This window comes from Lolium perenne, chromosome 2, assembly GCF_019359855.2.
Source record: "Lolium perenne isolate Kyuss_39 chromosome 2, Kyuss_2.0, whole genome shotgun sequence".
Taxonomy (NCBI): domain Eukaryota; kingdom Viridiplantae; phylum Streptophyta; class Magnoliopsida; order Poales; family Poaceae; genus Lolium; species Lolium perenne.
Window position 1 is genome coordinate 125874694 of NC_067245.2, and position 15844 is coordinate 125890537.

A 15844-nucleotide genomic window follows, 5' to 3' on the forward strand; every position below is an offset into this window, starting at 1 on the left:
GCGTCTGGAGATATTACCAACCCTTTGACATTCATCACAAGATAAAATAAACTTCCTTGCATCTTTGAAGAGAGTTGGCCAATAAAAACCTGATTGTAGAACCTTTTGCGCGGTTCTATCTCCGACGTGATGTCCTCCATAAGCACTACCATGACATTTACTCAATATCTCTTGTTGTTCATATTCAGGAACACATCTTCGCATAATACCATCCACTCCTTCTTTATATAAGTGTGGGTCATCCCAAAAATAATGCCTCAAGTCATAAAAGAATTTTCTCCTTTGCTGAGCTGAAAAGGTTGGAGGCAAGTACTTGGAAACAATAAAGTTAGCATAATCAGCATACCAAGGACTATCTCGCGAGCTCACCTTTATTGCAGCCAATTGTTCATTTGGAAAACTATCATTAACTGGAACAGGATCATAAGAAATATTTTCCAATCTAGATAAATTATCAGCAACAGGATTATCAGCACCTTTCCTATCTATAATATGTAAATCAAATTCTTGCAACAGAAGTACCCATCTAATAAGCCTTGGCTTAGCATCTTTCTTTGTCATAAGGTATCTAATTGCAGCATGATCAGTATGAATCGTGACTTTTAAATCGACAATATAGGATCTAAACTTGTCACAAGCAACAGGAAAAAAATAGCTGGCTATAGCTTCGCTATAGCGCCGCTATAGCTGCTGAGAAGGCACGCCGCGACAATATGCCCACTTTTGCCGCTACCGGCGCTACGGACGCTAAAGCGCCGCTAAGGTCCGCTAAACTGCATAGCCGCGATAACAGCTATAGCGTCCGTTTCAGGTTTCTGAAAGGTGCGATGGAATTGGGCCCCATCCAGCTTCCATCGGCCCAAGCAACACCCACGATGCAGTTTCTCGTACTAGTCCCGTGTCCCATATACTGCCCTAAGCCATTCGTCTGCCCTAGTTTGACCACGCAGTAAAAGATTAGGTCGGCGGCGGCTCCGTCATCAAGGGAGCGGCCGACAGGAACGGACTGCCGACGCCATCCCTGAAGCCAGCAGCAAGGCGGCCGCTGCCTGACGCCACGACCGGTGATAGGGAGTGAGTCGAGACGATCGAACGTGTGCGAAAGAACGGGTCGGCGACCGGCGGCAAGGTGTGATGTCTCAGGCTGAAACGCATGGCAAGTTTCTGATCCAAAATTTCTAATCCTCTTCTCTATGTTACTTCCGTGCATTCTTTAAATTTTCAAATTTTGGACAGATGCAGTATACACGTACAGAACAGATACAGTTTGCAGTATAGTGTACATAACTTATACGGTTTGCTTGTTTATATTTTTGAATTTTGAGTATTGAATTGTAGCATCTACTTGGGTGGATTCGTAGATCATAGATGTGTGGATTGTTTCAGTTTTGGAGATATAATAGTATTTTTTTCCATTGGAATCGTGTAGATGTGGGTGTGTCAACCACGGCATCGGCAGCACAAGTACCTGATGCATCTGTTGATTTAGCTGATGTGGGATGGAAGCATTGCACTTGTCCAGATTTGCTGAAGAAGCATTCACTGAAGTGCAACTATTGTGGGAAGATTTGCACTGGTGGTATTACTAGAATCAAAATCCACCTTTCTGGAATTAAAGGGTTGAATGTTAGAGGATGCAAAAAATGTCCAGCTGATGTCAAAGAGCAGATGATTGAGTTGCTGACAAAGAAGGGAGAAGTGAAAGAAAACAAGGCTAAAGAATTGGAGATTCGTAGAGCTCAAGTGGACTTGAGTCACTCGGAGGGAGAAGCGTCAAGTGATGATAATTCCAATTCTGTTCTTGTTGTCAAGAAAAAAAGAGGCCGAAGTTCCTCCTTAGGTGGCCCTATGGATAAGTTTTGCAAACTACCAGTAGAGGATGTCGTAGCTGCGAGGAAGGGCAAAAGCTTGGCAGTGAAGGTCCAGTCAAAGTTGTCAACTGCGGAAAGAGAAAAGAAGAGGAATCGAGCGTGTGAGTACATCTGTCAGTTCTTCTATGAAGCAAGCATTCCACACACCACAGTCAACCTACCAAGCTTTGATTTGATGCTTGAGGCTATTGTGGACTTCGGGGGAGACTTGCGAGGGCCTACTCCTTATGAAATGGGTGGCCCATTTTTGCAGAAGAGGAAGCAGAGAGTGTTGGATTCCTTCAAGCCACATAAGCAATCTTGGGAGCTCTCTGGATGCACAGTCATGACAGATGCTTGGACGGACATAAGAGGCAGGGGAGTGATGAATCTGGTTGTTCATAGTGCCTATGGCGTGTGTTTCCTTGATTCTGTGGACTGTTCAGCTATGAGGAAAGATGGAAAATACATCTTCGAACTTGTTGATAATTGGATAGAACAAATAGGAGAGAAAAATGTAGTTCAAGTGGTGACCGATGGTGCTAGTGTGAATAATGCAGCAGCTTGTTTATTGAAAGCAAAGCGCCCATCCATCTTTTGGAATGGTTGTGCTGCCCACTGTATTGATCTTATGCTTGAAGACATAGGGAAGCTTCCAACGGTTGACACAACAATTAGCAAAGGAAGGGCTTTGACAGTGTTTTTGTATGCTCATACACGAGTTCTGGACTTGATGAGGAAATTCCTTGGGAAAGATCTTGTTCGATCTGGAATTACTAGATTTGCTACAGCATATTTGAACTTGAAGAGCCTGCTGGATAGTAAGAAAGAGTTGATGAGGTTGTTCCGGTCAGATGAACTCCATGACTTGGGGTATTTACAAAAGGTGAAGGGGAGTACAGCTGCTAAAACTGTGCGCTCAGAAACATTTTGGAAACAGGTTGACACCGCTGTCAACTACTTTGAGCCATTGGCAAACGTACTCAGGAGAATGGACAGTGATGTGCCGGCAATGGGGTTCCTATATGGCCATTTGTTGGATGCAAAGAAGGAAATTTCTGCGAGGTTTGACAATCAGCAACATCGTTTTCAGCGAGTGTCCGAGATCATTGACAAAAGATGGGACAACAAGCTGAAGCAGCCACTACATAAGGTTGGTTACTACTTGAACCCATACTACTATTATGAAAACAAGGTGGAAATTGAGTTAGATGAAACATTTAGAGAAGCACTGGTAGCTTGTATTTCAAAGATGGTTAGCAAGGCTGAAATGCAAGACCGAATCATGGAGGAGGTTGAGCAATATAAAGATGCGTTGGGGTCATTTGGGAGGGATATGGCTGTACGACAAAGGCGAAACAAAAGATTTGATCCAGGTGAATATGAATTACGAAATGCTTATACTAAATTATAGATTGTTTGTTGTTCACGACCATGTCATCTTAGCCTAATGTCATGTTTATTATTTATTTTTAAATGAAGCTAAATGGTGGATGAATCATGGTACAAGTGCACCAAACCTTCGGCCATTGGCGGCTAAGATTCTAGGCTTGACTTGTAGCTCTTCGGCTTGCGAGAGGAACTGGAGTGTATTTCAACAAGTGAGAATTATTCTTGTTTATCCTTTACTATTTTACAGCCTATTCTGTTTGGGTGCCTGTATTTTGTTAATTGCATACTTGTTTGATCATTTGATTCTTACCTAAAACTCTCTGATGGTTCAATACATTTAAAGGTTCAGACAAAGAGACGCAACATACTACTTCATAACAAGATGAGGGACTTCGTATTTGTCAAAGCCAATTCTAATCTCCAGCACAAGAAAGAGAACAAAAACTGGGACCCTATTGAGAAAGTAGTTGATGATGTTCTAGAAGATGAGACGAATGAGTGGATCACTGGAATTGTTCCTGAACAAGCACAAGAAGTGGAACCTGAAGGCGCGCAAGATGAAGCAGCAACATCACATGAGGTAGCAGCGCAAGCACAAAGCCAAAATAAAAGGGGTGTTCACCTTAGGAAGAAGTTGAAGATTCTTCCTATACATCAAGATGAAGAATTGCAATCTCTATCTTCTTCTTCTGATTCAGAAGATGGTGATGGGAATGCCATGCACTCGCCATATGTGTCTGATTGCGATGATTCTTATTAGTGCTTGCATGTTTGGTCATTTAATAAGTGAGAGGCCCTTATGTTTATGGATTTTTTTGTTTATTTTGGTAATTGTTTGTTTGAAGTTTGAACACCCTATTGTCTACGGTGCCTTGCAGTTTGACACTATGAAGTATGAACTTATTTTCCTCTATTATTTTTGGGTAGAATACTGTAATGATATATATGTCGCAAGGACTTGATATGCTCAAACATTATTTTGCATGATATATATATGCTGAATTCCCTGTTTCTAGGCAGAATATTGCCCTTCTTTTTAGAAACCGCTAAATGGTATAGCTGCCGCTATAGCTTCTATAGCTTCTGGACAAGGCAACCGCTAAATCCAATAGCCCGCTATTTTTTTCCTTGAGCTAACAATTCTTTTTCAGTTGTAGCATAATTTTTTGAGCAGCATCAAGAGTCTTACTAGCATAATGAATAACATTCAATTTTTTATCTACCCGTTGCCCAAGAACAGCGCCTACAACAAAATCACTAGCATCACACATAATTTCAAAAGGTAAGTTCCAATCAGGAGGTTCAACTACAGGAGCAGTTGTTAAGGCTTTCTTTAGAGTTTCAAAAGCTTCCTTACAATCATCATCAAAAACAAAAGGTACATCTTTTTGAAGAAGATTAAAAGGTACATCTTTTTGAAGAAGATTAGTAAGAGGCTTTGAAATCTTGGAGAAATCTTTAATAAATCTCCTATAAAACCCAGCATGACCAAGAACACTACGAATACCTTTAACATCCCTCGGGTAGGGCATCTTCTCAATTGCTTCAACTTTAGCTCTATCAACTTCAATACCTCTCTCGGAAATTTTATGTCCCAATACAATTCCTTCATTAACCATAAAGTGGCATTTCTCCCAATTAAGAACAAGGTTAGTTTCTTCACATCTCTGCAAAACTTTATCGAGGTTTCGCAAGCAATTATCAAAAGAATTCCCATAGACAGAAAAATCATCCATGAATACCTCTACAATATTCTCACAAAAGCCATGAAAAATAGCAGGCATGCATCTTTGAAAAGTAGCAGGAGCATTACATAAACCAAAAGGCATACGTCTATAAGCGTAAGTTCCATAGGGACAAGTGAAAGTGGTTTTCTCTTGATCTTTAGTTTTAACAGCAATTTGTGAAAACCCAGAATAACCATCAAGAAAGCAAAAATGAGTATTTTTAGACAACCTCTCTAACATTTGATCAATAAAGGGTAAAGGGTAATGATCTTTCTTAGTAACCTTATTAACTTTTCGATAATCAATGCACATTCTATACCCTACAACTACTCTTTGAGGGATGAGCTCATCATTATCATTAGGCACAACAGTCATTCCTCCTTTCTTAGGAACACAATGCACAGGAATAACCCATCTACTATTAGCAATAGGATATATAAAACCAGCTTCAAGAAGTTTTAATACCTCATTCCTTACCACATCATTCATCTTCGGAATTAGACGACGCTGATGTTCAACAACAGGCTTTGCATCATCTTCCATATTGATAGCATGTTGGCAAATAGAGGGAGAAATCCCCTTCAAATCATCAAGAGTGTAGCCAATAGCTCCTCGGTGTTTCTTCAATATTTCCAATAACCTTTCTTCCTCAAATTCTGAAAGCTTAGAACTAATAATATCAGGATATATTTTCTTATCATCAATATGAACATACTTAAGATTATTAGGCAATGGTTTCAAATTGAAAACATGATCTTCCTTTGGTGGTGGTGTTGTACCTAAATCTTCAACCGGCAAGTCATGTTTAAGAATGGGTTGACGAAGGAAAATTTCATCAAGCTCATTCCTTTCTTCCCTAAAGACTTCACTCTCACTATCCTCCAAATGTTGCTGCAAAGGATTATTAGGAGCAAGAGCAATAGACGCACACTGTTCAACTCTAAAATCATTATTAGGCAAATCAGCTTTATAAGGAGTTTTGGCAAATTTAGAGAAATTAAACTCATAAGATTCACCAGCGAATTTAGTAACAATTTTTTCCTTCTTGCAATCTATAACAGCTCCACAAGTATTTAGAAAAGGTCTACCAAAAATAATAGGACAAGACTTACTAGCAGCTGAACCAAGTACCAAAAAGTCAGCAGGATATTTAATCTTACCACATAGAACTTCCACATCTCGAACAATACCAATAGGAGAGATAGTTTCTCTATTAGCTAGCCGAATAACCACATCAATATCTTCAAGTTCACAAGAACCAATTTCATGCATGATATCCGTATAAAGCTCATAAGGAATGGCACTAATACTTGCACCAATATCGCATAAACCATAATAGCAATGATCACCAATTCTAACAGATAGCATAGGAACACTAGTTTTCCTAGACTTATTAGGATGCGAAACAATATTAGAAGCATCTTCACAGAAAATAATATGACCATCTTCTACATTTTTAGTCACAAGATCCTTAACTATTGCAATAGCAGGTTCAACCTTTATTTGTTCTTCAGGTTCTATAGGTTTCTTTGCACTTTTATTAACCGCACTAGTTACAACAGAATACTCCTTCATTTTAGCAGGGAAAGGAGTTTTTTCAATATATGCTTCAGGAATAACATGATCAACGGTTTCAATTACAACACATTTATTTATAGATGAATCAATTTTATCTTTATACGGTTCATGATACTTATCAAAATTCTTCTTAGGCAATTCATAATGAGAGGCAAAGGCTCTATAAAGATTTGCAACAACTTGAGAATCAAGACCATAAGTAGCACTCATATTACGAAATTTATCAGTATCCATAAAAGCTTCAATGCATTTATAATCATAGTTTATACCTGACTCTCTATCTTTGTCGTTCTCCCATCCTTCAGTATTCTCCTGGATCCGATCAAGAAGGTCCCTTTTAAACTCTTCTTTGTTGCGTGTAAATGATCTAGAACAAGAAGTATCCAGCAAGGTCTTATCTTGAAAAGACAGTCTTGCATAGAAATTATCAATAATAATATTATCAGGAAGCTCATGAATGGGGCATTTGAGCATTAAAGACTTCAATATCCCCCATGCTTGGGCAATACTCTCTCCATCATGAGGCCAGAAATTATATATGCGGTTCCGATCTTTGTGAATTTCACTTGGAGGATAGAATTTAGAATAAAATAAGGGCACAATGTCCTCCCAATCAAGAGAATCACCATTCTTCTGCAATTTATACCAATGCGCCGCTTTACCAGACAGCGATATAGAGAATAGTTTCTTTCTAACTTCATCCATAGCAATACCTGCACATTTGAATAACCCGCATAATTCATGTAAAAACAGTAAATGATCACCAGGATGAACAGTTCCATCCCCTTCATAGCGGTTATCCACAAAATGTTCAATAATTTTCATAGGTATTTTGTATGGAACCTCTTACTCACCTGGCGCCTCATCCACTACCCTTGCAGTAGTAGTAGATTTTCCAAATAGGTTTTGATATAGCAGATAAATAAAGTACAAGTAAGTAAAATGCGAGAGAAATAATTGCAGCGAGTGGCCCAATCCTTTTTAGCACAAAGGACAAGCCGGTTTGTTTACTTATAATGACCAAACGTTCTTGAGGACACACAGGAATTTAGTCTAGTGCTTTCGCCTCATACAGCTAATTAATCTTCATTGTTTTGATAAGTGTTGTGTGGGTGAACCTATGCTAATGCACCGCCCTTCCTAGGACTAATACATACTTGTGATTATACCCCTTGCAAGCATCCGCAAATACAAGAAAGTAATTAAGATAAATCTAACCACAGCCTTAAACTCTGAGATCCTGCTATCCCTCCTGCATCGATATACCAACGGGGGTTTAGGTTTCTGTCACTCCGGCAACCCCACGATTAGCAAACGAGTACAAGATGTATTCCCCTAGGCCCATAAAGGTGAAGTATCATGTAGTCGATGTTCACATGACACCACTAGAAGAATAACACCACAACTTAAATATCATAACATTGAATATTACTCAACCATAATTCACTACTAACATTTAGACTTCACCCATGTCCTCAAGAACTAAACGAACTACTCACGAGACATCATATGGAACATGATCAGAGGTGATATGATGATGAATAACAATCTGAACATAAACCTTGGTTCAATGGTTTCACTCAATAGCATCAATAACAAGTAGAAATCAACACCGGGAGAGTTTCCCCTATAAAACAATCAAGATCCAACCCAAATTGTTACAGCGGTGACGATGTGCAGCGGTGGAGATGGCGGTGATGATGATGAAGATGATGGTGATGATGATGGAGATGATGTCCAGCTCGATGACGGTGACGATGGCGTCGATTTCCCCCTCAAGGAGGGAATTTCCCCGGCGGATTCCTGCCCGCCGGAGAGCTCTTTTCTCTCTGGTGTTTTCCGCCCCGCAGAGGCGGCTGTAACTCTTCACGACTATCCTATGGAGCTTAGGTTTTCGGGACGAAGAAGTACGTGATGGCGTGTAACTCACATGTTCGTTGGGAACCCCAAGAGGAAGGTATGATGCGCACAGCAGCAAGTTTTCCCTCAGAAAGAAACCAAGGTTTATCGAACCAGGAGGAGCCAAGAAGCATGTTGAAGGTTGATGGCGGCGGGATGTAGTGCGGCGCAACACCAGAGATTCCGGCGCCAACGTGGAACCTGCACAACACAACCAAAGTACTTTGCCCCAACGAAACAGTGAGGTTGTCAATCTCACCGGCTTGCTGTAACAAAGGATTAACCGTATTATGTGGAAGATGATTGTTTGCGTAAAACAAGAAACAAGTATTGCGAGATTGTATGCGATGTAAAGAATAGGACCGGGGTCCACAGTTCACTAGAGGTGTCTCTCCCATAAGATAAAAGCATGTTGGGTGAACAAATTACAGTCGGGCAATTGACAAATAGATAGGGCATAACAATGCACATACATGTCATGATAAATATAGTGAGATTTAATTGGGCATTACGATAAAGTACATAGACCGCTATCCAGCATGCATCTATGCCTAAAAAGTCCACCTTCAGGTTATCATCCGAACCCCTTCCAGTATTAAGTTGCAAATCAACAGACAATTGCATTAAGTATGGTGCGTAATGTAATCAATAACTACATCCTTAGACATAGCATCAATGTTTTATCCCTAGTAGCAACAGCACATCCACAACCTTAGAACTTTCTATCACTGTCCCAGATTCAATGGAGGCATGAACCCACTATCGAGCATAAATACTCCCTCTTGGAGTTAAGAGCAAAAACTTGGCCAGAGCCTCTACTAATAACGGAGAGCATGCAAGATCATAAACAACACATAGGTAATAACTTGATAATTAACATAACATAGTATTCTCTATCCATCGGATCCCGACAAACACAACATATAGTATTACAGATAGATGATCTTGATCATGTTAGGCAGCTCACAAGATCCAACAATGAAGCACAATGAGGAGAAGACAACCATCTAGCTACTGCTATGGACCCATAGTCCAGGGGTGAACTACTCACTCATCACTTCGGAGGCGACCATGGCGGTGAAGAGTACTAGTGGAGATGAATCCCCTCTCCGTCTGGGTGCCTTAGGAGATCTCCGTAATCCCCGAGATGGGATTGGCGGCGGCGGCGTCTCAGTAAGGTTTTCCGTATCGTGGCTCTCGGTACTGGGGGTTTCGCGACGGAGGCTTTAAGTAGGCGGAAGGGCAGGTCAGGGGGCCACACGAGGGCCCCACACCACAGGTCGGCGCGGCCAAGGGCCAGGCCGCGCCACCCTAGGGTTTGGCTGCCTCGTGGCCCCACTTCGTCTCCTCTTCGGTCTTCTGGAAGCTTCGTGGCAAAATAGGACCCTGGGCGTTGATTTCGTCCAATTCCGAGAATATTTCTTTACTAGGATTTCTGAAACCAAAAACAGCAGAAACAAGAATCGGCTCTTCGGCATCTTGTTAATAGGTTAGTTCCAGAAAATGCACGAATATGACATAAAGTGTGCATAAAACATGTAGATATCATCAATAATGTGGCATGGAACACAAGAAATTATCGATACGTCGGAGACGTATCAGCATCCCCAAGCTTAGTTCTGCTCGTCCCGAGCAGGTAAAACGATAACAAAGATAATTTCTGGAGTGACATGCCATCATAACCTTGATCATACTATTTGTAAACATATGTAATGAATGCAGCGATCAAAACAATGGAAATGACATGAGTAAACAAGTGAATCATAAAGCAAAGACTTTTCATGAATAGTACTTCAAGACAAGCATCAATAAGTCTTGCATAAGAGTTAACTCATAAAGCAATAAATCAAAGTAAAGGTATTGAAGCAACACAAAGGAAGATTAAGTTTCAGCGGTTGCTTTCAACTTATAACATGTATATCTCATGGATAATCGTCAACATAGAGTAATATAATAAGTGCAATATGCAAGTATGTAGGAATCAATGCACAGTTCACACAAGTGTTTGCTTCTTGGGGTGGAGAGAAATAGGTGAACTGACTCAACATAAAAGTAAAAAGAATGGTCCTTCAAAGAGGAAAGCATCGATTGCTATATTTGTGCTAGAGCTTTTATTTTGAAAACATGAAACAATTTTGTCAACGGTAGTAATAAAGCATATGAGTTATGTAAATTATATCTTACAAGTTGCAAGCCTCATGCATAGTATACTAATAGTGCCCGCACCTTGTCCTAATTAGCTTGGACTACCGGATCATCACAATACACATGTTTTAACCAAGTGTCACAATGGGGTACCTCCATGCCGCCTGTACAAAGGTCTAAGGAGAAAGCTCGCATTTTGGATTTCTCGCTTTTGATTATTCTCAACTTAGACATCCATACCGGGACAACATGGACAACAGATAATGGACTCCTCTTTAATGCATAAGCATGTGGCAACAATTATTATTCTCATATGAGATTGAGGATATATGTCCAAAACTGAAACTTCCACCATGAATCATGGCTTTAGTTAGCGGCCCAATGTTCCTCTCTAACAATATGTATGCTCCAACCATTAAGGTGGTAGATCTCTCTTACTTCAGACAAGACGGACATGCATAGCAACTCACATGATATTCAACAAAGAATAGTTGATGGCGTCCCCAGAAACATGGTTATCGCACAACAAGCAACTTAATAAGAGATAAAGTGCATAAGTACATATTCAATACCACAATAGTTTTTAAGCTATTTGTCCCATGAGCTATATATTGCAAAGGTGAATGATGGAATTTTAAAGGTAGCACTCAAGCAATTTACTTTGGAATGGCGGAGAAATACCATGTAGTAGGTAGGTATGGTGGACACAAATGGCATAGTGGTTGGCTCAAGGATTTTGGATGCATGAGAAGTATTCCCTCTCGATACAAGGTTTAGGCTAGCAAGGTTGTTTGAAACAAACACAAGGATGAACGGTGCAGCAAAACTCACATAAAAGACATATTGTAAACATTATAAGACTCTACACCGTCTTCCTTGTTGTTCAAAACTCAATACTAGAAATTATCTAGACTTTAGAGAGACCAAATATGCAAACCAAATTTTAGCATGCTCTATGTATTTCTTCATTAATGGGTGCAAAGCATATGATGCAAGAGCTTAAACATGAGCACAACAATTGCCAAGTATCACATTACCCAAGACATTTATAGCAATTACTACATGTATCATTTTCCAATTCCAACCATACAACAGTTTAACGAAGAAGAAACTTCGCCATGAATACTATGGGTAAAGCCTAAGGACATACTTGTCCATATGCAACAGCGGAGCGTGTCTCTCTCCCATACAGCGAATGCTAGGATCCATTTATTCAAACAAAACAAAAACAAACCGACGCTCCAAGCAAAGCACATAAGATGAGACGGAATAAAAATATAGTTTCAGGGGAGGAACCTGATAATGTTGTCGATGAAGAAGGGGATGCCTTGGGCATCCCCAAGCTTAGACGCTTGAGTCTTCTTAGAATATGCAGGGGTGAACCACCGGGGCATCCCCAAGCTTAGAGCTTTCACTCTCCTTGATCATATTGCATCATACTCCTCTCTTGATCCTTGAAAACTTCCTCCACACCAAACTCGAAACAACTCATTAGAGGGTTAGTGGACAATAAAAATTAACATGTTCAGAGGTGACACAATCATTCTTAACACTTCTGGACATTGCATAAAGCTACTGGACATTAATGGATCAAAGAAATTCATCCAACATAGCAAAAGGGGCAATGCGAAATAAAAGGCAGAATCTGTCAAAACAGAACAGTCCGTAAAGATGGATTTTATTGAGGCACCAGACTTGCTCAAATGAAAATGCCCAAATTGAATGAAAGTTGCGTACATATCTGAGGATCACGCACGTAAATTGGCATAATTTTCTGAGCTACCTACAGGGAGGCAGGTCGAAATTCGTGACAGCAAAGAAATCTGAAACTGCGCAGTAATCCAAATCTAGTATGAACTTTACTATCAAAGACTTTACTTGGCACAACAAAATACAAAACTAAGATAAGGAGAGGTTGCTACAGTAGTAAACAACTTCCAAGACTCAAATATAAAACAAAAATACTGTAGTAAAAACATGGGTTGTCTCCCATAAGCACTTTTCTTTAACGCCTTTCAGCTAGGCGCAGAAAGTGTAAATCAAGTATTATCGAGAGACGGTGAATCTTCAGCGGGGTTTGGAGTTTTCTCAACCATGCATAGTATATTGGATACATAAGTTTCAGCGGCTCCCTTTTCATTAGTCTTGGGCTTGCTACTCTCATCAAACAAATTTTCAGGAACAAGCCAAGCATAATTATTTTCTAGTGCATCATTCATCGCTAGGAGCTTACATGGTATTGGTGCTTTGATCTCCCCACCATCATTAATATTATTAGTGTACTTTATTCTATCCATATCCATCTTTTCAAGGATACTAGCAAAATTGGTATAAGAACCAAGCATCTTATATTTACTAAAGACCTTTCTAGCTTCTCTTGCTATACCACCAAATTCTCTAAGAAGGGTTTCTAAAACAAAATCTTTCTTTTCCCCTTCTTCCATATCACCGAGTGTAAGAAACATGTGTTGGATTATAGGATTGAGATTAACAAATTTAGTTTCCAACATGCGAACTAAAGCAGCAGCAGCAATTTCATAAGTAGGAGCAAGTTCTACCAAGTGTCTATCTTCAAAATCTTCAAAGGTACTAACATGATTGAAAAATTCTTCTATATTATTTCTCCCAACTATAGACCCACGTCCTACCGGTATGTCTTTTGTGGTAAAATTAAAAGGAAACATGATAAATCAAGTAAAGTAAATGCAAGTAACTAAATTTTTTTGTGTTTTTGATATAGAGTGCAAGACCGTAAATAAAGTAAAGCTAGCAACTAATTTTTTTGTGTTTTGATATAATGCAGCAAACAAAGTAGTAAATAAAATAAAGCAAGACAAAAACAAAGTAAAGAGATTGGGAAGTGGAGACTCCCCTTGCAGCGTGTCTTGATCTCCCTGGCAACGGCGCCAGAAAAAGAGCTTGATGGCGTGTAACTCACACGTTCGTTGGGAACCCCAAGAGGAAGGTATGATGCGCACAGCAGCAAGTTTTCCCTCAGAAAGAAACCAAGGTTTATCGAACCAGGAGGAGCCAAGAAGCACGTTGAAGGTTGATGGCGGCGGGATGTAGTGCGGCGCAACACCAGAGATTCCGGCGCCAATGTGGAACCTGCACAACACAACCAAAGTACTTTGCCCCAACGAAACAGTGAGGTTGTCAATCTCACCGGCTTGCTGTAACAAAGGATTAACCGTATTGTGTGGAAGATGATTGTTTGCGAAAACGATAAAACAAGTATTGCAGTAGATTGTATGCGATGTAAAGAATAGGACCGGGGTCCACAGTTCACTAGAGGTGTCTCTCCCATAAGATAAAAGCATGTTGGGTGAACAAATTACAGTCGGGCAATTGACAAATAGAGAGGGCATAACAATGCACATACATGTCATGATAAATATAGTGAGATTTAATTGGGCATTACGACAAAGTACATAGACCGCTATCCAGCATGCATCTATGCCTAAAAAGTCCACCTTCAGGTTATCATCCGAACCCCTTCCAGTATTAAGTTGCAAATCAACAGACAATTGCATTAAGTATGGTGCGTGATGTAATCAATAACTACATCCTTAGACATAGCATCAATGTTTTATCCCTAGTAGCAACAGCACATCCACAACCTTAGAACTTTCTCACATCGTCCTGCATTCAATGGAGGCATGAACCCACTATCGAGCATAAATACTCCCTCTTGGAGTTAAGAGCAAAAACTTGGCCAGAGCCTCTACTAATAACGGAGAGCATGCAAGATCATAAACAACACATAGGTAATAACTTGATAATTAACATAACATAGTATTCTCTATCCATCGGATCCCGACAAACACAACATATAGTATTACAGATAGATGATCTTGATCATGTTAGGCAGCTCACAAGATCCAACAATGAAGCACAATGAGGAGAAGACAACCATCTAGCTACTGCTATGGACCCATAGTCCAGGGGTGAACTACTCACTCATCACTCCGGAGGCGACCATGGTGGTGAAGAGTCCTCCGGGAGATGAATCCCCTCTCCGGCAGGGTGCCGGAGGAGATCTCCAGAATCCCCCGAGATGGGATTGGCGGCGGCGGCGTCTCAGTAAGGTTTTCCGTATCGTGGCTCTCGGTACTGGGGGTTTCACGACGGAGGCTTTAAGTAGGCGGAAGGGCAGGTCAGGGGGGCCACACGAGGGCCCCACACCACAGGTCGGCGCGGCCAAGGGCCAGGCCGCGCCGCCCTAGGGTTTGGCTGCCTCGTGGCCCCACTTCGTCTCCTCTTCGGTCTTCTGGAAGCTTCGTGGCAAAATAGGACCCTGGGCGTTGATTTCGTCCAATTCCGAGAATATTTCTTTACTAGGATTTCTGAAACCAAAAACAGCAGAAACAAAGAATCGGCTCTTCGGCATCTTGTTAATAGGTTAGTTCCAGAAAATGCACGAATATGACATAAAGTGTGCATAAAACATGTAGATATCATCAATAATGTGGCATGGAACACAAGAAATTATCGATACGTCGGAGACGTATCAGTACGTGAAGGAGAGGAGGCCAGAGGGGGTCGTGGGCCCCCTGCCCACAAGGCGGTGCAGCCAGGGCAGGGCCCGCGCCGGCCTATGAGGGGGGCCCATGGCAGCCCTCCTCGGCTCCTCCTTTTGGCTCTCTTCGTCTTCTGGAAAAATAGGATTTTTCATATAATTTCCGTCAATTGTTGATCTTCCAAAATATTGCATTCTGACGGCGCTTTTTCCAGCAGAATCCTGACTCCGGTGCGCGATTCTCCAATAATCATGAAACATGTAAAATAGATGAAATAACATAAATATCATCTCCAAATACGAAATATATCAATGAATAACAGTAAATTATGATATAAAATAGTGATGCAAAATGGACGTATCACCGGCCCTTGAAGAGGAAAGTGGGACCCATCTGTGTTTTTGGCCCGACCCACTATCTTGTTGGGCCGGCCCACTTGCTATATGGTGGACCCCACATACTAAATGGGCCGGCCCTTTAACAGGAAAGTGGGACCCACCTGCGCTTTTGGCCCGGCCCACTATCTTGTTGGGCCGGCCCACTTGCTATATGGTGGACCCCACATACTAAATGGGCCGGCCCTTTAAGAGGAAAGTGGGACCCACCGGTGTTTTTGGCCCAGCCCACTATCTTGTTGGGCCGGCCCACTTGCTATATGGTGGACCTCACATACTAAATGGGCCGGCCCTTTAACTGGAAAGTGAGACCCACCTGTGTTTTTGGCCCGGCCCAC

General features: G+C 41.1%; 1 protein-coding gene across 1 annotated transcript; it reads left to right on the top strand.

Annotated features, from left to right (window-relative positions):
• The first annotated feature begins 1430 nt into the window (after positions 1-1430).
• LOC127328785 (uncharacterized) lies at positions 1431-4029 on the top strand. Its single transcript, XM_071825148.1, has 3 exons — positions 1431-3226; positions 3333-3451; positions 3586-4029. The coding sequence occupies exons 1-3, from the start codon at positions 1669-1671 to the stop codon at positions 4000-4002; spliced, it is 2094 nt and encodes a 697-aa protein (XP_071681249.1). The 5' UTR covers positions 1431-1668; the 3' UTR covers positions 4003-4029.
• Positions 4030-15844: the final 11815 nt, after the last annotated feature.